We start from the raw sequence: 23,046 nt of genomic DNA, 5'->3' as shown, positions 1-23,046 counted from the left end.
CATATAAAAATATTTTCTTAATATATGGGCTTCTTTTACCGTCCACTACCCGTTTGGGGCGAAAAATTAATTTATTATCAATTTGAAAGGTTTCCAATGGCAAAAAAAATATATATATATATTCCTTTTTGCGTTTCCCCAGAATGTGAGAAAAAAAAAAAAAAAAAAAAAAGAAGAAAAAGTAACGCACACGGAGGAAATATCATTTTGTTCCGCATTGCATCACCTTTTCTTTCGCGAATCATCTTACAGAAGTACATTTTTATGTAATTAGTGTTTTTTCTTTTTTTTCTTTTCTTCTATGCGTCCTTTTATAATTATACATTTGTTTGCGACATGCGTCCCATTCCACGGATACATATACATGTACGTACATATTATATATATGTATATATTATTACATATATGCATATATTACATATAAGCGTATATTTACATATATGTATATATTATATATGTAATTACATATTGCATATATTCTCATAATTCGTGATATTCCACGTATGATAAGCAAATGTGCCAAGTACCCCAACGATTATCATCGTAAATTTTACCCCCCTTTTCTATTTCCTGTTTTATATTCTTCCCTGCATGAATTCACCTTCACTCATCACCCTTTATTCTTTTTTTTTCTTTTTTTTCTTTTTCTTTCTTTTTTTTTCCTTTTTTTCTTTTCCCCACTGGGTCCACTTGTACATATGCGTTCCTCGCACTTCATTCGTTTTTTGGCCTCATACATCGACATTCACCCTTGTTAATTCTTTTCTCTATTCACGATTATGTGATTTGTTTCCCCCCCTTTTTTTTTTTTTTTTTTTTTTTTTTTTTTAATGACATAATTCGCTCGTAGCTTCATCGAATTAATGAAAAGTGAATTGTGTTCCTCTTGACACGCAACTGTGTATCATACGCATATAAATGTATCATATGAGTTGTGCGTGTTTTATATGCAGAAATTTGTATGACCATGAATCAACATGTGCCAGTATATTCATATGTACACACACACATATATATAACCCTGTTACACTGTTAATGTGTAAAGCGGAAAGGCGTACGTTCTTTTTTTTTTAAATTAGAGTAATCACCAAGTTTTACTTGTTCTTTTTTAAATGGTTTTTAATTAAAAACTTTTTAATTGTAAATAGGCATTCTTTCGAATATGCATATGAAGCTGAAGGGGAAAGCAGGTGGGTACGAAACACAAAGGGATTAACACTTGTACAGCTACACACGCACCAATACATGCGCACATTTATGTAGTAATGCTCGAATGAACAGAAGAAGAGAGAAGCACCTTTTTTTGCCTACTGTCCCAAGGTGTATAGCATTACGCGCACGTATTGCATATGCACATATAGGATCAATTCAGAACGAGTTACATCAACGGTAAAAAAATCTTCAAAAAAAAAAAATAAATAAATAAAGGAGAAAAAGCGCACCTCTACACCCACCCTTACATCTTTCTCCTTGTGAATTTCAAGGACCACACTGCTACCTCAAAATGTGTACGAGTCGAAGAAAATTCGCATATTTTGAAATTCATGCGCACAGATGAACAAGTGATGCCTTTTTCATGTCACCTTTAAAAGTTTATGGGCTGCCACTTTATTTTATTTTCCCTTCCAATATAAACTTGGGGTTACCTTGTTTGGTTTGTCCTACATTATTTTTTTTTTTTTTTTCCCTTTCGCTTATATTTGTGTTTTTTTTTTTTTTTCCCAACCTTGTGTCTTGGCTGATTAGACACAAAAGGTGAGGTCCAGTTGGTGTATCGCGACGTGGGTCAGTTGCACATTTGTGTTTTTCTCCTCCATTCCGTTAAAGTTACAACCGTGTATGTATTAATCCTTCCCAAAATGAGCGAGTCAGAATTGCAGCAGCTGCAGGTCCTCTGTGAGGCTATGTATTGGTAAGCAAGGAGAACATGCGCTATAAAAAAAAAAAAAATAAAATAAAATAAACTTCAGAGGGGCACCAGGGAGTTATTTATGGATCTGTTAGTTCATGTGGATGTGTCATGGCGATAGAGAGGATGAGGCCAACAACTGTTTTGTTCGTGTCATTTCGAACAACTCCCCCCCCCTGATAAAATATTATTTCATTTTTTTTTTTTTTTTTCCCATTTCATTTCATTTTTTTTTCTCCCTTCATTTAGCGGAAATAAGGAAGAACAGAATCAGGCGCACACGATACTGTTACCCCTAGTGAACAATGTAGGAAACGTAAGCAAATTGAAAAACATCTTGGGGAATACAAACCATGTGCACACGCTAATTTTCACAACGTCGGGATTGCTCCAATTAATCACAAACGAGTGGAACAAGATCGAACAGAATGAGAAGGAGGAGTTGAAAGAATTCGTCCTGTCCTACTTGTACAACAAAGGAGTGGAGATTTTAAATTTATCCTCCAACGTGCTAGGGAATTTAGTAAGGTTGTACGTACGCATAGTAAAATTATCGTGGTTGGAAAATACGAATTATTCACTGATAATCAAGCAAGTAGATTATTTTTTAAATTCCGTAACGAGTCATTGGATAATTGGATTGTACATTTATGCAGCATTGATAGAGGATATGCACCCTCAATGTGGAGTCAATTCCGCGAAAAACAGGAGGTGCGCAATCTCTTTTAGGGATTATGTACTGAAGGATATATTCAAAGTCGGCATAGAAACGCTTGAAGAGTTTGTAAAGGGAACTATAAGGATAGAATTAAGAATGGACGAAAATCGGTTGCTAATTAAAATATTAGAATTAATATATAATAGTTTGTCCTTTGATTTTATGGGTACCATGATAAACGACGAAAGTTCTGATGAAAATGTATCCCTGATGATACCTCAATCATGGGATATATTTAACGAGAAAAACATTCCAAAGTTATTTTTCGATATGTATGAAATTTGTATGTCTGATGCGGATGACTTGCGAAATTGTTGTGGAAAATACTGCTTGCGATCTTTAATACTTCTTGGAGGGTTGAGAAAAACATTTTTTTCCAGTGAGAAACAAAAGACAAATTATATGAATGAATTTTTGGGAGGACTCAATAACATTATCGAGAAGAAAATTGGACTCCATGATGAGGATTGCTTCCATGAGTTGTGTAGACTAATAGGTAAAATTGACACCAGCATTCGTCTACAAGAATTGAGTACTTACCCAAACTTCCTTTCCTGGTGTCACAATATATATTTATTTACTATTGATGGAATGAAGAATTGGAAGTACCTATGCAATAGTAAGCATTACCTACTGGGTATTTGGAGTAACATGCTAAATATAATTCCAGCCAAAGTTATAAAAGAAATTAATAGCCGCACGGATGAAAACGAACTGTTGAAAGATGTCCTCAGTAATAAAAATATATTCCTAAAAAAGAATCCAATATCCAATAGCTTCAGTTCTCATGATATTGATAATAAATTTTTAATTATTTGTGATTATATTTACGACATTAGCATGATTTTTATCAACACCCGATTGGAGCTAGCGAAATACATTTGTGAGGAGGGAGACAACTGTGAAATGGAAAATCCTCTGTACAATGATGTTCTGCGGAGCGAACAATTAGAACTTATTTCAAACCTATCGAAATTGCAGTACCATTTTATTGGAGCTAAACTGTTGTCTATTTTTTATGAACTAAAACATAACCACGAAAATAATTTGATTAGCAAAGCGGTGTTTATTGAACAAACCACTTGGCTCGTTTTTATTATCGCTTCCATCATATCCAGTAGCGCTGTGTCAAATATGAAAAGTGCATCATATGACAATTTTAAAATAAATTCGGAACTTTGCTTTCTCGTTTTTTCTCTCATGGAACAGACGAACAAATCGACCGAAGTTTTTGAGTACCTCGAATTTGCCTACCTAAACTGTCTGGAGCTTTTTAAAAAAATCTACATCAGTGGGAAGAAAAATAATAACTTTCTCAAGGAGATGAAATCCGTGGCCATGAAAATTACCACCCCCTCTGGCGGGGGGGCAGGAGGGAATAGTAACAACCCCTCTGGAGGAGATCACCCTTTGCAAATGTCAAGCATGATTACGCCTGACGGTGTGACGAACAGCGGGTTGTCCTTTTCCTCAGGAACTGCAGGAAATAATGTTACTTCAACGATCATGAATAATAGCATGAATAATTTTTCCACCCCATCTCTAATTACAAATAACGACGACGAAGAAAATAACGACCCTCTCATAGACCTAATCGTCAGTAAAATTCTTTTCAATTTGAACAACCGAACTGAATATGAACAAATTGTGAAAAGAAGTTTGGACTTGTTTCATGATCTGGTGTCCGGCATGAATATCGTATGTTTGGAAGATAAAACGCCCAAGCTCATAGTCTTCGCGAGGATGCTACTGAAAAACGAAAAAGTGCTAAACTTACTACATAATAGGGATAGCAAATTCCTTAAGGTAGCGAAATATTATAAGTACAGAACCAACTACTACTTAATATTGACAAAACTCCTCTTCATGGAACAAAATCTCGTTTCGTCTTCGTTCGAAAAATATATCCTACCCATAAATAATCTCCTCGAATGTATTAAGAGAGAAATAAGCTTAAATGGGAAAGACATTATTTTGAAAAATAACGAAATAAAATTATCCTTCATTGGGGTGCTCAGGGATTTAAGAGGAATATGCATGGCTTGTAACAATGTAGAGACATATAATATGTTTTTTAATTTCTTCATCAATAGCTACCCTTTGGAAGACAACCAAATGAATATTCTTACCTCCTTGGTAGATGTCATATGGGACAACTACAACATATGCATTCCTTTTTTGAAATTCATGTGCGAATTTGTTTATAACAAGTCGCAGAGAATCACATTCCCAAAATCATCCCCCAACGGTATACTCCTCTTCAAAGTGGTATCCAACATACTTATCATTATATCAAATAATTTGTTGCAGAAGGAGAAGTTTATGGATCTATACAAGGAAAAGTACAAAATTATCTCCCTCCTTTTGAACATGTTCAATAATTGCTTAAACGGGGATTTTGTGAATTTTGCTATTTTCGATCTCTACAATGATGATATTCTTAACAATGCTTTGAACTTGGCTCTGAACTTGTGCCTTGTCATCCCTACGAATGACTTACTCTCCTACATCAAGCATTTAAAGCCATATTTTTCCTTTTTGGATTTAGTTACCAAGAATTTTTTCCAACGCATTTTGAACCTGGAATTTCAGCTCATTGCCGATATTATTCACAATGTTAAGGAGGGCCTCTGCTCCTTTGACTACACCGTGTCCATGACTTGCTGTTCTATCCTCGACAACATCGTCACGTACATTTTTACCAACCGGAAGAGCTCCAACGAGCAAGGACAGGTATGCAGACACTGGGACATGTGGCGTTACGAGTCGTCCACGACCACGTCGGTGTGTGCGTCATCCAGCGTGCGTATGTCACATCATCCAGCAGTACATATCCCGCCAATACATCTCCCCTGATCACCCTCCCCATCCGCAGATAATAAAGAACTTCCTGGAAAGTCAGCCACAAGCTCTCAAGGAAGTGCTCAACTTGATGTTCCACTTAATACTGGGAGGTAGGTGCCACCAGAATGGGTCCCGATGCGAATATTCACCATTTCATCTCCAGGAGCGCTTTCCTCCCCATATCACGCCACGCCTGCATCCCCTTTCATCCACTCCTCCATTTTTCTCATCACCCACAGGCGATTTTGGTAGCACCTGGAGCATGTCGCAGCCTCTGTTGGGTCTCATACTCCTCGATGCGCAGGGGTACTTCAAAATACAGGAACAACTGATTTCACAGCAGAGCGAGGAGAAGAAGCAGAAGTAAGTAGTACTCTCGACAAAGGGGAAAATGAGAACACATGTGAGGGGGAAATAAACCTCGTGGAAGGAATAGGAACACCCCGTCTCTCCCATGATCACTATTTGTCGGTGGATCACGCCTCATCTGTTCCATCATTTATTTTTTGGTATGAACACTTTCTGCCATCTTACCCCCCTTCAGGTTGAGACACAGTTTCTGCAAATTAATGGATCACATTGAGTCGAATTTGGCCCCGAACAACCGGGTAAGAAAAGAACACTCCTTCGCCGCATGTGCATGTATCAATAGCCCTTCCTATGGAAAATGTGTACACACGTTGGGGGAGTTGAAATATCATCTTTAAATACATGTTCCATTTGGCCATCTCCACCTGCTTACCTTTTTAGGAAAACTTTACGAGAAACCTGTATACCTTTGCTCAAGAAATTAGGAACATATTAATTTAGGAAAGAGAACCTTTTCCACCATTGGTTGAGACTTCGCATTAACCATTTTGAATATGATATTTCTATTCTCATTTCTTCCCACTTGTTTTTTTTTTTTTTTTTTTTTTTTTTTCACACCCTTTTTATCGTAATAATTTTACAACTCAAGGGAAAAGTTTATTTTTGTTTTACTCCCCCCCACCCTTTTTATTCGCCCGGTCATGTATATAGCTACTTGTAGGGCCATGCGTGTGTTATCATTCTTATTATTTTTTTGACAAATGCATTTATGGATGTATTTTTTGTTCATTAAAATGTATTAAATGAAGAAAAAAAAAAAGGAAAAAAAAAAAATGAGAAAAAAATTGTTCTTTTTTTTTTTTTTTTTTTTTAAAGTAGAATAACTTAAATAACGCCACTTATAAATTCTACATCTGTTCCCAATACAGTAAACAATTTTTTCATTTATTCCATTTGTTTCATATGATATTTGGCAAAGGAAGATATTTTTTTAAGCATGTTCGTAGGGTGCGCAGTGAATTTTTTGGGGGAAAATTGCTAAAATGGATTTCCCCTTTCTACCATGTAGAATAATTCTAAAAGAGGGGAAAGGGAAAAAATATAAAGACAGGATGAAAGGGGGGGGATTGTGTCCTCACCAGTTGGGTTATTTTATAAAACTCCCCCCCCTTTTGTGGGAACCAAAATGTTAAGTACACATATGGGTGTGTATTATGTGTGTCTGTTGCTGTTTCTTCCCTCTTCTTACGTTGCTTTCGTATGTCCCTCATGCACCTTCCGGACACACCAAAAGAAAAAAAAAAAAAAAAAAAAAAAAAAAAAAAAGCAACTATAATTGGTGCAATTCCTCCGTAGGTTCGTCATGGCTTCCCCCTTTTCCTGAATATATCTTAAACTTCCGGCACTCAAAATGGGGCAATCTGTTTTCCTTTCCTAAAATGTGTTGTTATTCCTTTTTGTGAAAAAGAAAAAAAAAAAAAAATGAAGAGCCAGCAACACAATCCCTATGTTGAGCACTCTGCATGCATAATACAGAACAGAAAAGAAATGAAGCGACGCACAGTGGACACATCCTTCGTGCAAATGCTAATACAGAATGTTGCATGTTCCTATATCCACCGGAGTTACATTTTTCTATGTATTATTTTCCCCAAGCAGAAAATAGGGTACCACAGAATGTCGCACTGAACCAGCAACAGCAGGATTAAGGCTAGTAAAAAAAAAAAAAAAAAAAAAAAAAAAAAAAAAAAAAAAAGTAGCCTCCTTGAGACAACCAAATAAAAATCCCCCCCTCCCCAAAAATGGCAGACAACCCAAACGAAGTAGAATTTTGTTGCCGCGTGATTAAATGGCAAGGAAAGAACAATGAATGCAAGAACAATCAGCGGAATGAAAGAAGCCCGAAAGTCTGGCTCGACTATTACAATGACGTAGTAAGAGATGACCTCAAGGACATAAAAGTGAATACACTATTTAACGTGAAAAGAGACATGCTTACGAAAAGGGTATATCCCAAGAATAAGAATTCCGCTCTATTGCTACATAATCCTTTTGACTTTAGTTTGAAAAAAAAACATAACCGAAATGAAGGGAAGAGCAATTCAGGTGTGAAAAGTGCCCACTGTAATGTGAGCACAGAACGCAAGAAAAAAATTTTTTTCGAAGATTTTGTTTGGAATAACGAGTTGAAGAGGTATGTCAAGTTGGAACGTATAGATGGACGTCAGCACAAGAAGCATGGTGAGCATGCTATGCAGAGTGGAGCCCCTAGGCAAGGCGCCAACTGTGGGAAGAGCATCCGAAGAAGCAACTCCTGCATGGGATTAGACAACCGTGCAGGGCCCATCAATAACCAAACAAATGGAGCGTCACAGCAGAAGTATACTTGTTTAAGCGGTGCATGCGCATTAGCAACATATCAGCAGAAGAATGGGTTCGCAGAAATACCAGAGCCGCCCGTCGAAGAGTCAAATGTGCGACGGTGCTTCTACCCGGGGGGTGCCCAAAAAGAATATTCCAATGGGCACCCCGGTGCTACCCCAAACGGTTACCCAAATGACCACCCAAACGGTTACCCAAATGACCACCCAAACGGTTACCCAAATGACCACCCAAACGGTTACCCAAATGACCACCCAAACGGTTACCCACATGAAAGACACAGAGTTGACCCTATTGCTGCTCGTTCTGCTGGTCGTTTGGATGACCGTTCTGCTGACCCCAGTGCCTTCCTTGCTGCTTACCAAAGAGGATACGAAGGCGCTGAGCCCAGAACTTACACAAGCTCAAATTACAACGCTGCAGTGGCTACCTACCCCAACGCGCCGACAACCGACGTGGCGCATAGAATAAGTGAGGAACTGAAAACCATGATCCTGGAAAAATCACAGGCCCTAAAGAACGACACGATGAGAAACAACCATGGAGAAAATATCTTGATGGTCCAGGATGAAAAAACGGGAAGGGCGAAAATCGTGGCGAACAAAAGGATCGAAATAGGTCAAGTCATCTTTATAGAGGAGTGCGTCCTGGAGACATCCATCCTGCTGGAAAATTTATGGGACACGTTTTATTCGTTGGATAATGATCAAAAAACTAAATTGGATAAAATTTGCGAGTATATGAATATGGGAAAGGAGAATAGGAGGGGGACACACATGCACACAGGGGTATCCCCAAGGGTAGCGGAAGAAGAACTACCGAAACTGGTGAGTATACTGACAGACGGTAGTGAACATACAACAGGGAAGGGAGGTGGAAACAGAACACGCCTAATTTCTTACTGCCGAAGTGCAGAAAATGAAAACGAAAAATGCAAGAGACGCATAGCACATGGAACACTAACAGGAAGTAACTTCCAGGATGGTGGAGAAGAGAAAAAAAAAAAAAAATCAACGAAGGGAAATTTTGTAAACGATTTAATTAAATTCGAGACTTTCACAGATATATTAAAGAACTCCTTCATTTCGCCAAAGGATAAAACAAAAATAATGTTGTTTCAGTATGCATCCCTTCTAAATCACAGCTGCTTTCCGAACGCTAGCTACTCCTATATAGACATTAACAGGATCTGCTTCATCTCCATGAGGACAATAAATAGATATGAAGAAATTACGATCTCGCTAATTGATGAGCTGTATGCTTCTATCCATCATAGAAGGAGCAAATTAAATGAAGTTAAAAATGGAACATGCTTCTGCAATCGATGTTCACAAATAATTGACGAGGAAAGACACATCCTCTGTCCTCTATGTAAATATTCCTACGTTAGGAAGGAGATAGACCTCAAATCTTTAAAAAATGGATATCATAATGGAGGTACAAATGCAACCCATTTAGGGGATGCGAGTGAACCTTCCAGTGTGGGTACCTTTCAAGGAGGGGTGATTCAAACGAGGCAGACCCCCACACAAGTGATCAGTACAGGAGAAAAAGTCGGTACACCATTGGGGGAATCCCTCCCTGGATATACCCGCCCCACACAAAAGAAAATTCACCTGGAAAGGGAAGAAGCTAAGATATCATATTTCTCTTCCCAGAGTGTCGTAGAGGACACAAGATACTACTCAGGCACAGCTAATAAAAGTGAAGACATTATTACCAAAAAGAACATGACAAAAATGGAGAAAGATTCTGAAGAACCATCCATGCGTAGTATTAGTAGAACCGATAAAGCAGAATTATCCAAAGATATTCAGAAGAAAATGCCAAATGCGAGAATCCTTCCCTGGGAGGAAGATATAAACAATAGGAATAAAGTTCCAGGAGTAAAATTTAATATACTAAAATTTGAGCAGAGCCTAAATATTGGGAACATCTTGATGCTCATTTGGAACACACAAAATGAGAGAAATGAAATTGGATACTGCAAATTTCAGAATAATGAAGAGCTATGGATTTGTGATACTTGTGGTGAAGAAGTTTCTTCATGTGCGCTACCAGTAGAAAGTGAAAAAAATTTCACAAAGGAATATACAGTTTTGAGAGAAATAATAAATAACTACCAATTCGATAGTGAATATAGTGTTGATAATATTTTAAATACCATTGAAAGATCCCTTGTTTATATTATTGGCATTTTAGGAGAAAAACATTGGCTATATGCATCGTTTAATTACCTCATGGCAGATTTATGCTTCTCACTCTGTTGCTATAGTTCGGATGAGTCAAATTGGGATAGGTATCTGTTAAAAGGATTTAATTCGTTCCAAAATTTTTTGTGGTTTATTCAGACAAGATCCCCGCATTCCATTCATACAGACCTGGTACCCCTTGTGTTGAAATTTTTTCTTGTCTGTATTTATACGTGCAATTATAAAACCCTTTATGAATTTGCGAGGTCAGGTTTTTTGGAATTGATAAGACAGAAATATGGTCCCTGGAACATTCCCTTCATATGTCTCCATCTTTCCTTTGAAATGTGTTATGCACACATCAATTGCACGCTACCCATATGCAGGGAGATCCTTCTGGTCCTAGCAAACATGACTCGGGTGCGGCTCTTCGGGAATCTGCCCCGTTCATGAGCACCAGCATATCACGTCCACGTGAATGGTCATGTAAACATTTACTTTTTCTCCCCATGGGTTTATTTTTTAACCTTTTTAAACAACAAGTGGACAGTTATTTAACACGAAAAACGTTGGGAATTCAAGATTTTGGAAAAGCGGTAGAGTTGGTGAGGCACACCACAGCGGTGTGCGTCGGAAGGGAGTTAATTAAAAGGGGACGGCGGCGAGCGTACCACTACTGCGCTATTGCTATGACATTGCTACGCTATTGTAACGCTATTGCTATGCTACTACTACGCTATTACTATGCAATTGCTACGCTATTGCTATGTCATTGCTACATCATCACCGATGCAGAGGCGCAGTAAGGCGCAGGCGCTGTAACATCCCCTCACTGCAAATAAAGAGAGGTCATAAAAATGATGTCTCGGCGGAGGAGAGTGCAGGTGGTTTCCAGTCGCTCCGCCAAGTCCACATTCCCAAGGTAGAGGAAGGCGATTTTGACTTTCCTGCAAAGGTCGTCCAAGCGCAAAATCGACCTCACTATAAGTCCTTCCTCAAGTTCGCACTGCTCCAACAATTCAGCAAAGGAGACACCCAGAGCCCACTTGTACGCAATGAACATAATCTTAAAGCTGCACAATTTCCAGTGATCTTCAGAACTAATTTTCAAGCGAATAATTTTGTAGAATTCCTCAAATTGGCTATGAATATTTGTCAAGGCCATTTTAACATCCTGCAGATTAACAGTAAGGTCTGGTGATTCTTCTATTTTTTTTTCTGGAGCAACAAAGCATGACAAGACTGCTGCTATTTCGGGTGGGTTCAAGTTATTCAAAACATTTTCGAAGATAACCTGTGTGAGAGTAATTTCATCTGTCATGGTAATATAGCTAGCTATTTTACCCTTAACTGTTAAATTGTGATCCTCGTCAATGAAGGAGAAATGCCTCAAGACATCCAACCTTCCCTCCAAGTCTTCATACAAATTGAGAGACTTGGCATTGATGTTTTGTTCAATATTTTCAATGTCGTTAATGCACTTATTTCTTTTGCACACAATTTCGTAGTGCTTTTCTTTCATGTTACATGAGTAGCATTGGGATTTTTTTAAGGCCTCCAAATAATCTGCTTGTTTTATCAGTACTGAGTAGAACTCACACTTTAGCGACTTTAGCATTTTGGTTAGAACGAATGGTTCAAAATTTCCCTTTTCTATAAGCCTATCGAGTTCGAGACTGTACAGCAACATATTGCTGGGATTATTCAAAATGGCTGTCGTCTTCACATTTGGCAAAACGATAACTGTGTTCGTTATGATAGAGATGTGATCGAGGGGTACGTTGGAGCAAACCACGAAATGCTTCTTGTGCATATCTGTGTCGAATGAATTGTGGTGAATTATTTGAACCCCTGTGGGGGTGCTTTGTTTGGAAAAGAGGTTCTTATAATTTTCGAATATGTTAATATTTTCGTGGGGAAATCTGTTGCGCTGCATCACCGATGTACGGTTCATTTGTGTGGGCTGCTTCACCCCATTTGTGTTACTCTCCCCTGGAACTTCTCCCCCCATTTTCTGCAGAAACTCCTCGTAGGTCATGAAGTCGGGTAAGATGAACAGGAAAAAGAACCTCTCATTGGACTCTTCCTCTGCTCCGGAATGACTCTGAAAAAAAATGCTATTCGGAGCAAAGTCCACCTTCTCCTTTTTCTTGTTGCTACTCTTGTCACAGCCGAGGTAAACACCATAGATGGAACTGTGCAGAGTGGCGATATTGTTTAGCATCATGACTCTCCCGATAACGAAGCAGTTGCTACTCTTAGTGCTGAACAGTTTTCTGTGTAAGCTCAATCCGATATGTTTTAACTTGCAGTCAATCTGTACGTAGTTCTCAATTGGCGACACGTACTTTACATCATTTGCATAGATGCACTGCACTTGTTTTATACTCTGCAACAATTTCTTTTTTCTCTTCAAGTCTTTCTTAAAGAGAGGAATTTGAACAGCTCTACAACTTTCCAAAAATGAACTGAAGAGCATTTTCTCTATATTGATTTGTTTATTGATGAGCAATTTTAAAATCATATTGTAAGTGACCTTAAATTTGCTTTTCAGGCTAACTGCTTTTTGCATGAGCATTTCGGTTAGCTGAACCTGGTCTGGAATTTTATCGGGACAATAGATGTACACATAGCCATACTTGTCGGAGGATCTTCTGCCCGCTCTACCAGACATCTGTGTGTACTCCGATGAAGTTAAAATTCGTTTCTTCAATTGATCATGCTTATAAATAGAAGTAAAAACAACAGATTTGGCAGGCATGTTAATTCCCATGGCAAAGGTTTCAGTCGCAAACAATATTTTAATTAACCCTTTGGAAAAAAGGATTTCCACAATTTCTTTCAATATAGGTAGTAACCCACTGTGATGTATTCCAATCCCTTTTTCTAGTAACTTGCTTAATATTTTTATTTGATTGAGTTCTCTATCTTGTGTGCATAACTTTGCTATGGATTCCTTAATGAACAAATGTACCTTCGATTTGTGTTTGTTGTCCAAGAAATTTAAATGGGGCATACTCTTAGCATATGTTTCGCATTTTATTCTTGAGAAGCAGAAAAGGACCACTGGGAGTTTGTTGTCCTGTTCTAATTTTTTTATAAGTGCTTGGAGTTTTTGTATTTCTGTTTTCATATTTGCTTCATTTGCAAAAAGCTTTTGTCTCCTTTTCTGTTTACAGTATTCGTTATAGGCAATTGGTGGGTTATTATTTGTAGGAGTACTTCCTGGACCCCCTCCTGATGGCTGCTTATTCTTCCCGTCGTGGCCGCTCCACTTCGCGCTTGGTGCCTGTTTGCTCTGCCCTCCATGATGACCACCATGATGACCACCATGATGACCACCATGACCGCCACTGGCCTGCTCCTTCTCCCTAACTTTTGTGTATATCTCCTTAAACGCAGAGGAGTAAATTTTGTTGTTTTCGTCCATAATTTGGAAGATCGAATCGTACGCATAAATATAGTGCAGTAGCGGTACGGGTCTCTTCTTCGTTGAGATGGATACAATTTCCTTCTTCTTCGTAAATCCTACCCAATCAGCAAACTCAAGATAATTTGGCACCGTAGCACTGAGTAGTAATATCTGAACATGAGGCGGTAACATAATGATGGACTCCTCCCATATGAATCCCCTTTCATTATCATTCACATAATGTACTTCATCAAAAATCACGCAGTGTATATTATTAATTATATTATCGTTTATATAGAGTAAGTTTCTCAAAATTTCTGTTGTCATAATTAGGCAGTTGGCATTTACATTCATTTTTATATCTCCTGTTATTATTCCTACACTCTTGAAAATATTTTTAAACTCATGATATTTTTGATTACTTAATGCCTTTATGGGGCTCGTGTATATTGCCTTTTTGTTTAACTTAATTGACATGGCAATCGCGTGCTCTGCTATTAGGGTCTTCCCTGCTGATGTGTGCGCTGCTACAAAGACATGCTTAAAATTGTTCAGGTGTTTTATGGACCTCTTTTGAAAATCGTCTAATTCGAAATCGTAACTTAAGAGAAGATCGTTTTGGTTGAAGTCTGTGACATCCGAGTGGTTGTCCTCTATCACCCACTTTTTCCTTATGTACTTTACGTTCGCTCTATCGTCTGCTTTATCATCGTCTTTATCGTCAACTTTATCGCCAACTTTATCGTCAACTTTATCGCCAACTTTATCGTCAACTTTATCGTCGGTCTGTCCTGGCACGACGCCTTCCATCGTGGCATCTCCGCTTTTGTGTAACTCCCCCCCCTGTCCTGTTATATCTCCCTCAAAATCTGGCTCAAGGGGTTCGTCAATTATGTTCTCCACTGCGCTGTCCGTGGGGGCATCCTTCGTTGGAAACTCCCTTGTGGTAACGCCCCCCTCGGCGTCCCCCTTCACATTACCCTTTGGCGGAGTGACATAATCCACAGGGCCAAAGCAACTGAAGTGGAAATTTTCATTCAAGGAAAGCTTCTCATTACATGCGGAATCGTCATTTATGGCTACTCCCGCTTCGCAATATTTTAACAAAGTATCATTATAAATAAAGTTACTAATGTCATACTTTTCTATCATGCTTTTGATGGAAAAATTGTCTACTACATTATTGGTGAGTCCGCTCATAATTTCGTTTATGTTAAAGTTCAGTCCACTGTCCATCACATTTGCGAAGGGGCTGTTGCCTGTGTAATATGTATCGTTAATCTCCACATTTTCTCGCTTTTCGAAGGCGTTTTCATCGTAATCTTCAAGGGCATAATTGTACAATTCGTGGTTCTGATCTAATGGAGGATCGCTCAATTTCTTTACCCCTTCGTCTACCATTTGGTCGTACTTTCCCACCCCTCCTGTAGCGTTTCCTATGTTCACTGCATTGGCCCCACTACTTGGCGCGTCCTCCTCCGTCCCATCTACCTCCTCATCATCTTCATCATCGCTGGTCCAGAAATCCGACAGGTTGGAATATATATACGCCATTTTTTCTACTAAATATAAATGTTTCTCCCTCCTTCGTCTCTATCTTTTTCTTTTCCTTGAGCCTGTTTTCACACTCAGGGGGGTAGCGTTCAATTTCGGTTTTGATTTCCTTTATTTCTATTTTCTCCTTTTTTCCTTTTTTCCTTTTCTAACCCCCAGGCTTCCTACATCGGTAGGCCTTTTTTACCGTTGTAAAAGTAATACCCGCGCGTGAAGCTCCCCTATTTATATACCTACGTATAATATACAGGCCAGTAATCTCCCATGTTCCATGTGCTGCGAAATATTTAAAAGAGCATAGCACTGGTAAGCGGGCAACTGGGTATACAAAAAATAATTGCACGAGAAAATAAAATAAAATAACGTTTCAGGCATGCACGCGAATGGATCATACGTATCGCTATGAATGTCCGTATCCGAATATTTTTTTGCAGCGCTCATTCTCGGAGGGCAAAGATTAAAATGGTAGCACGGTGTTTCCTAGAACATGTACGTATATACATATATATATAATAAAAAAATAATAATAATAAATAAATCTGGTGCAAAATGAAATGAAAAAAAAAAAAGAAAAAAAGGTCCTTCGCGTGGGAAAAATAAGCACCTGGGTGTTAATAAAGTCGTGTTCAAGGAAATTCCTATATGAGGGAAGGCGCACATGGAGTACACAAAATAGTAGTACGTAATAAGCATGCGCACCCATATACCTACGTCAGTTCACTTTTCGAGCTTTACGCTCATATACATTAGCCATACATCTGCGGCGCGGATTAATCATGGGGTTCTATTTCTTTTTTCCCTAGTTTCAACACGGTAATAGGAATAGCGAGATATGCGCCTCCCCCGCAGAGCCACGCATGCTGCATCATGTGGTGAAAATACCATTTTAAAAGAACAAAATTGAGGGGAGAACCTCTCATTGGGATCAACAAAAAGGATTGTATATATGTCGAACAGTGGTAGTCATGTGCATACACCTGTTGCTCGCCCATTCGGGGTAAGTATATCCGTGTACATATATTGGTTAACGCTTAAAGACAGGTTGGCCTGGGAATTTCACTCGTGGTGGTGATTGCTAATCCCTGCGGGGGACCAAACTTTTGCTCAGTTAAACAGAATGATCGCACTAGTGTACGAATAAATAAATACTAGTCTTTTGCTAATTCGTTATATGGATGAACATTGTGTTGATTTTTTGGAAGACATATATATATATATACCTATACATCTATATATATATATATATATATAAATATATAAAGAAAAAAAAAAAAAAAAAATGACAGAGGCTTATGAAGGCCTTCTTAAAAACAACAAAAAATTGCAAAAATGAAGTCGCATCGACGTGTTACTTACACCCGCGTGTTAAAAAAAAAAAATGGCTATACGATAAAAATAGTGTGTGTTACAGCAGATAGACCACAGGAGCCGGGGGAGGGGAATAATTCACAAGAGTAGATGGACTGATTCATGCTCTGCCCTCCCTGTTCTTCGTTGCCATCTTTGCGTGAACTTCCATGGCCCGCCTAATGGTGGCAAAGTTCGTTTTCGTTTTAGTCTTGTTCACTTTAAATATAGGCGCATATCTCAGCATATCTGGGAAAATCATGAAGGACACACTTCCTCCTCGTATGTACACTTGCTGAAGATGAAGGAGGGGAGGGGGGGGGTGAACACCATAAAGAGGTAGTCCAATACAAAAGAAGGATCAGACATGCTTAAGTATCCCTCCGTTAACACCCTTAAAGGTTCATATTTTGTTCGCTCCATAGATGGCACATTCTGCATCTGACACGCCGCTTTTTCTTACCTCCAGGAGAATTTGCTTTCCGTCCTTTTTAATCACAGAGACGTTCTCTAGAAGGCAGTTCATGTTATCCTCTGCGAAAAGCTAAAGGAAAGAAGGGAGGGGGGGGGGGCGTGTGGTGTGCAGAAATAAGAACCATGCTCTCACATAAGTGTTGTTATATATACACGGTATGCGCATAAATAGATACACTCATATTTAATGTGCCTATAGATAAAAATACGTTGAGTCAGTTATGAAAGATACGCTTACCAATGTGCCCCTGTAGAGGACTCCCGCCTTCGTCTCCACCGAAATTGTATGGCCTATTCCTTCATGCAGTAATTTTATGGGTATTCCTACCGACATCCTGTTCGTTGCTCGCTACGCGCTACACATGTATATATGTATATATAGGTACACGTTATCGTGTACTCGTGTCGGGATTAACAGATAATGTAAGCTCTGTGCAGTTCCACCTTTCTGTTATTGCTGTTTCTCTGGTATATTTGTTACATATATCTACAATGCCTTCAAAAGGGATCCCACCTTTTTTTTTTTTTTTTTTTTTTTAAAGTGAGAGGGAAAAATCAACTTAAAACTAACAACTTTGCTTCTTTAATTTTTTCCCTTTTTATGTTGTAACTGGTTGGGATGACTGCCAGAATTACAATTAAAAAAGCATAAAAGGGAAAGCATTACATAGCAAAAAAAAAAAAAAAAGAAAGAGAAAAAAAAAAGCGTGTTATTTTGTTTATGCCCGATCGAAGCCTCCCGTGCAACCTTCCATTTTTTCTTGCCAAAGTTAATTCTTAAAAAAGGATAAAGCAGCACCTTCACGTTTATCTAAAAATGGAAAAAAAAAAAAAAAAAAAAAAACAGTACAACACAGCACAATGACAATACAGTTAAAAGGGCACAACAAAAGGTAGTCGCAGTATCTGATCACGCTTAAATATCCTTTCAAAGGCGCACTTTCCCCTCGTAACATTTCGCGTATCTTTTGTGGCACATGTTAAAGCATACTTATACTCCCTTGCTGAATGAAGAATAGGAAAAAATAATAAAATAAAATGTGCTTTACAAAGAAAAAGCTCCTTTTTACGTGTAACCCTTTTAACGTAAAATATAACCACGCAAAATGGTGAACATTTGAGATGTCAATGTGATAAATGCCGCAAAATCGCATTGGACACATCTGAGAAGGAAGAATCTACCTTTGGTGATCTCGCATCGTAACAGTATTACACACCATACCTATCTATGCGCTGTTAGTGTTCATTTTGGTTTATTTATTTTATTTTATTTATTATTTATTTTTTATTTTTTCTACTTTGGCACAAGGATAAGCACAACAAATGGACAGCCATGCACGCGTAGATCACCTCCTTAGTTCTTTTTTTATACGTGGGCAGACACTAGCAGTGGCGCTAAACATATGATGCCATTTGTTAGTGGGTTGCTATTGGGGTGCAGTCCTATGATCGGTTATGCGTGTAGATATGTGTATGAGTTTTGGGTTGTAAGTTTGTGCAGAAAAATGGAAATATATCGGCGAGGTTAAAACAAAAAAACACAAAAAAAAAAAAAAAAAAAAAAAAAAAAGAAAAAAAAGAAAGAAGAAGAAAACCAAATATAGCTGAGCGGAATGCAGCGGAGAGAAAAAAATACTGCTACACGGAAAAGAGGGCGACATGAGGGATATGCCGTCCGTCTCCATTTAATAATAACCGGGGGGGACGCCTCCATTCATAACGTTTGGGGGAACACTGCTGTCCGCGTCGTTCCTAACGCTATTGTCCGCTCCGTTACCTGCACCGTTACCTGCACCGTTACCTGCACCGTTACCTGCACCGTTACCTGTACCGTTACCTGCACCGTTACCTGTACCGTTGCCTGCACCGTTGCCGATGTCGCTGATTTCGTAAGGGTCAGAGCTCTTTGCAGCGTCATCGGGGTTACGCGGCGCATCATTGCGCACACTGGGTGTGACATTTTCGATGCTACCCGTACTGTCCAGATTAAAATCGTGGGCGCTACTGTTGTTGTGGGTGTTGGCTTCGTTCAAATCCTGCGGACCGGTGTCCTCCACAGGAGTGTTCACCACTGAACTATCCACCATCGGATTATTCTCCACCTCACTCACGCGTTCGTAATTAGCACCTTCCCCCTCAGCATCCCCCCTGTTTAATTCAAAGTTGCCATTTTCTAACTGCATATTATTATCGATAATCAATTTGGAGGAAAAATTATCCAAGGTGCTAACATCCTCATCCTTCGTTTTGGAAAGCTTCAAGCAGATGGGTAAAAAAATCCAATTCTTCCTCTTCATATAAACATACATTACTGTTCTTCCTACTTGTAGAGCAATGAATTTATTTCGTCTAATGTTAAAGAAGACTGGCTTCCTTATCTGAATGAGGGTTCCAAATTTACTCTTGCAATCTTCTATATAAAAATTTCCATTATAAAATTTAATCATGGCATGGAACCTTGAGACGGAGATATCATTTACACGTACATCGGTGTCATGTCCTCTACCCATCCGAACACATTTTGTATTAGCCAAACTAACAATGTAGAATCCCTTGTTTCTATCATTCATTAATTCGATGACAATGTAGGGAAGTTCTGGTTTGGGGATTTCATATAACTCCAAGAATTTGTTCTGTGCATAAATATAAGTCGGATAGGGAAATTTACACAGTTCACAATTTAGTTGCTTCCAGAAGAAGGAGTAGGAGGAGCACTCACTTCTAACGTTTAATCTTCCCTTCATCCACGTTCTAATACAATTCAAATGCACATACTTCATAGACCCTTTACACTTACATGGGGATATCAATGGGTTGTTTTCATTTTCGTATTCGCACAGACATATTCTACAATTGTACATGCTGGGTGTCCCCACTTCACTTTTATTTTGCCGAACCAAATCTTTCGACTGCATGGTTTGGTAATCTGTCATCGACGAAATTTTCCCTCTACTCCCGCACGACATGCTCATACATGTGGTTCTCTTTCGCATAAATCTGAATGAATCTTCGTTGTTACTACCATTTTCTCCATCTTGGCTTCCGCTTATATTCTCCAATTCATCATTACATTCTATAAAACTTACAACGTTGTTGGTGTTATTCAGTGTGTTACCTCCTTCTCTTGGCGCATTTACAGAAGGGGCATTATGCTCAATTTCATTACTACGTATGGAACTAATTTCCCCGGTTTGATTCCTCAAATGGGGGTTACTCACAGAAAAGTTTGAGTGCACCCCATGTGAATCATAGGGGGCTTCTTGTTGTTCTATGTTAGACAAAGAAGCTTGTTCATTTTCCGACAAATTATTTGTCTGGTTTACTTCCCCCTCTGCTTTGTCCCTTCTAACATTCGTACCACCACCACCATCGTCGTTGTCTATTTCGCTTATCGCACCATTGCAATTAGCCTGCGATCCTAAAAAACGGTTCGCTGCGCCACTGTCATTTTTTTGTTCACATGAAATCTGCATTGTGTGTTTATCATTAACGGTACCATTTCCACTCTCCGTCTTCCCCTGTAAGGGGTGGTCTAACACACCACCAAAGGGGGATTCTCTGAACACTGCTACATCTTCCTCATTCTTCTCGTTCTTACTTTGTGCGTCCCTCCCTTCCACATTAAGCATGTTCCCCTTAAAAAGATAAAAATCATCCACGTACGAATTGTTGGAGGCTAAATTGATGTCACATTCTTGTGGTCTGTTTGGTTCATCACTGTTCCCATTGATACATTTCCCAAGGAAGCTTTCTCCCTCTCTGGGCAATTCGCTCCCCTCCACCGCATCACTAAGATCATCCACATCGTCATATAAGTTATAGCTATCCTCCACACTGTTATTGACTGCGGCACAATTAATGTCAGCATTCTCGTCTTCTTGCAGTTGGCTACTGCGTAAGGTGATATGCGGATTGATACTTCCGCTGACATAGTTGCTCGAAGTAATATTTTTATCAATTGGGGCATTGTCTCCCGTGGGATGCTTCATTCCGGGAGTAGGCATCATCCCGTGGGGACCAGCTCCAGGGTGAACCATTTCTGGGGCGTCGGTTTCGCATTCATCATCGGCAAAGGGAGACAGGGATTTGTTGTATTCCCTTTCTTGCTGCAAATTTGTGATAATTTTTTTTATTTTCAACTTGACCCTGCCGAGCTTTATAATGTCATCTTCGTGCAGTATGGAGGTCTTGTTCTTTAGGTACTTCACGATGACCCAGAAGTTGTCTGCGTCGTTTCCTCCGCTGTCACCGTGCTCCCTACCTTCTCGACTGTTATTACGGCCACTGTTATTTGCGTTATTATCGGCATTGTTATCTGCGTTGTTCTCCGCGTTGTTACTGTTACTGTTCTCTGCATTGTTATCGCCTGCGTTATCAACACTCTCCTTATTTTCCCCGTTCGTCACATTGTTTCTCCCGTGCGCCTGACCAACTGTAGTCCCCCCCGCAGTGCTGGACCCATCGTTCGTGCTATCAATACAAGGTATCAACTGGTAATTATTATTTATATACTTTATCTTACATATCAGCTTCATACTTGAATTATTTAACATTATTTTATTTATTTCTTCTTCATTCTTAATTTCTACGTTAATATCGTCCTTCAATATGTAGTAATAATTGTACAGGCATTTTATCTTAAAACATTTTTTGTAGAAATTTTCGCTCTCATAATCGAACAGCCCATGGCTGTTGTTGATCCACGTGTAGCAGTTGACATTTATAATGTAATTTTTGGTTTTCACACTTCTGTTTTTTCTACCATTTATCATTCTTCTTTACTTCTCAGGATGTTTCTTCTCTTTTTTTTTTTTTTTTTTTTTTTTTTCTTTTTTTGTCCAATTTGCGGGATGGGTTTTCTCCCTCACTCTCTTTCCTATTTGTTTATATGTCGTATGTTTTGGCTAGCCGGGAGAGTGTCAACCTGCTCGCGCTTGCCTTTAATATGCGCTGTATGAATACACATGCAGACACAGAACGCGTAAACTTGTGCAGTAACTACAAGGTATGTAATCATCCACAGAGATAGACTTAAAAAATTAAGGGGGGGGGAGGCCTTTAAACACACACATCAAAAATTTAAAATGATTAATTCAAAGCGGATTATTGCAAAAAAAAAAAAAAAAAAAAAAAAAAAAAAAAAAAAGCTAGTTAATATGTATATACCCCTGCTCGTTGTAGTAAACAGACACCCGAGGAACTTTTGCACTTCCTGTGCGTTGGCAGGGAGTTACACTTATATGACACGCCGTTTAACTCGATTATGTCCGGTTTGTTAGCTTATCCCGTTATGTCTATTTTTTCTTGCTTTTTCCTGAATGCGCTTCAGTGATAATCCCTTTCGAGGATTTTTAAAATGGTGCAGTTTTAGAAAGCTCTGAGAAGGCTGCAAAGGTAAATACGCCTAGACGCACGTGTGCTGCATACACACAACATACAGAGCGCTCCGCATACACAGAGGTGCGCGCAAGTTATCCAAACGGAGGAGAAGTAACAATTCAGTAGGGACACACACTGTTCATCTGTCTAGCCTGATGGCTGATCATAGGGAAATTGGGACGGCAATTCAAACTATATACAAGGGTAAACAAATGACCCTTACGCATGTGTGCAAGTGTATTCACTATTTCGTTCAGCTCGCTGCTACACGGGGAATCCCAAAGTAACACTTGGTTCCCACCGTTTCCTATTTCGTAACTAATTTAGTTATTTAAGTGATTGTTGCTTGTCACGCCTCGATGTTCGCTTGCTTACACAAATTCTAACGCGCCCGCGTGTGTGTGCACGGTGCGCGAATAAACTGGAATGAACACAAACACACTGGCGATTGTGCATATAAACGTACGTGTAATTTTTTTTTTTTTTTTTTTTTTTTTTTTTTTTTTTTAAATCACAATGTGCAACA

General features: G+C 38.9%; 5 protein-coding genes across 5 annotated transcripts; 2 read left to right on the top strand and 3 right to left on the bottom strand.

Annotated features, from left to right (window-relative positions):
* Positions 1-1,859: 1,859 nt before the first annotated feature.
* Positions 1,860-6,281, top strand: PKNH_0708100 (uncharacterized protein; the record flags this gene model as incomplete). The annotated part of the gene is made up of 6 exons (XM_002258338.1): positions 1,860-1,912; positions 2,159-5,360; positions 5,503-5,581; positions 5,711-5,834; positions 6,016-6,079; positions 6,222-6,281. The coding sequence occupies 6 exons, from the start codon at positions 1,860-1,862 to the stop codon at positions 6,279-6,281; spliced, it is 3,582 nt and encodes a 1,193-aa protein (XP_002258374.1).
* A 1,301-nt stretch (positions 6,282-7,582) lies between these two features.
* Positions 7,583-10,807, top strand: PKNH_0708000 (SET domain protein, putative; the record flags this gene model as incomplete). Its single annotated transcript, XM_002258337.1, has 1 exon — positions 7,583-10,807. One exon carries the CDS (start codon positions 7,583-7,585, stop codon positions 10,805-10,807), a length of 3,225 nt encoding a protein of 1,074 aa, XP_002258373.1.
* A 376-nt stretch (positions 10,808-11,183) lies between these two features.
* On the bottom strand, positions 11,184-15,320 carry PKNH_0707900 (helicase SKI2W, putative; the record flags this gene model as incomplete). Its single annotated transcript, XM_002258336.1, has 1 exon — positions 11,184-15,320. The coding sequence occupies one exon, from the start codon at positions 15,318-15,320 to the stop codon at positions 11,184-11,186; it is 4,137 nt and encodes a 1,378-aa protein (XP_002258372.1).
* A 1,468-nt stretch (positions 15,321-16,788) lies between these two features.
* PKNH_0707800 (small nuclear ribonucleoprotein Sm D3, putative) lies at positions 16,789-17,475 on the bottom strand (the record flags this gene model as incomplete). Its single annotated transcript, XM_002258335.1, has 3 exons — positions 16,789-16,962; positions 17,131-17,211; positions 17,380-17,475. 3 exons carry the CDS (start codon positions 17,473-17,475, stop codon positions 16,789-16,791), a joined length of 351 nt encoding a protein of 116 aa, XP_002258371.1.
* Positions 17,476-18,826: 1,351 nt separating this feature from the next.
* On the bottom strand, positions 18,827-21,913 carry PKNH_0707700 (FHA domain protein, putative; the record flags this gene model as incomplete). Its single annotated transcript, XM_002258334.1, has 1 exon — positions 18,827-21,913. The coding sequence occupies one exon, from the start codon at positions 21,911-21,913 to the stop codon at positions 18,827-18,829; it is 3,087 nt and encodes a 1,028-aa protein (XP_002258370.1).
* Positions 21,914-23,046: the final 1,133 nt, after the last annotated feature.

Source organism: Plasmodium knowlesi, assembly GCF_000006355.2.
Source record: "Plasmodium knowlesi strain H genome assembly, chromosome: 7".
In the NCBI taxonomy this organism is placed as follows: Eukaryota; Apicomplexa; class Aconoidasida; order Haemosporida; family Plasmodiidae; genus Plasmodium; species Plasmodium knowlesi.
The sequence above is the reverse complement of the archived record's forward strand: the minus strand, read 5'-3'. Positions and strand labels throughout refer to the sequence as shown.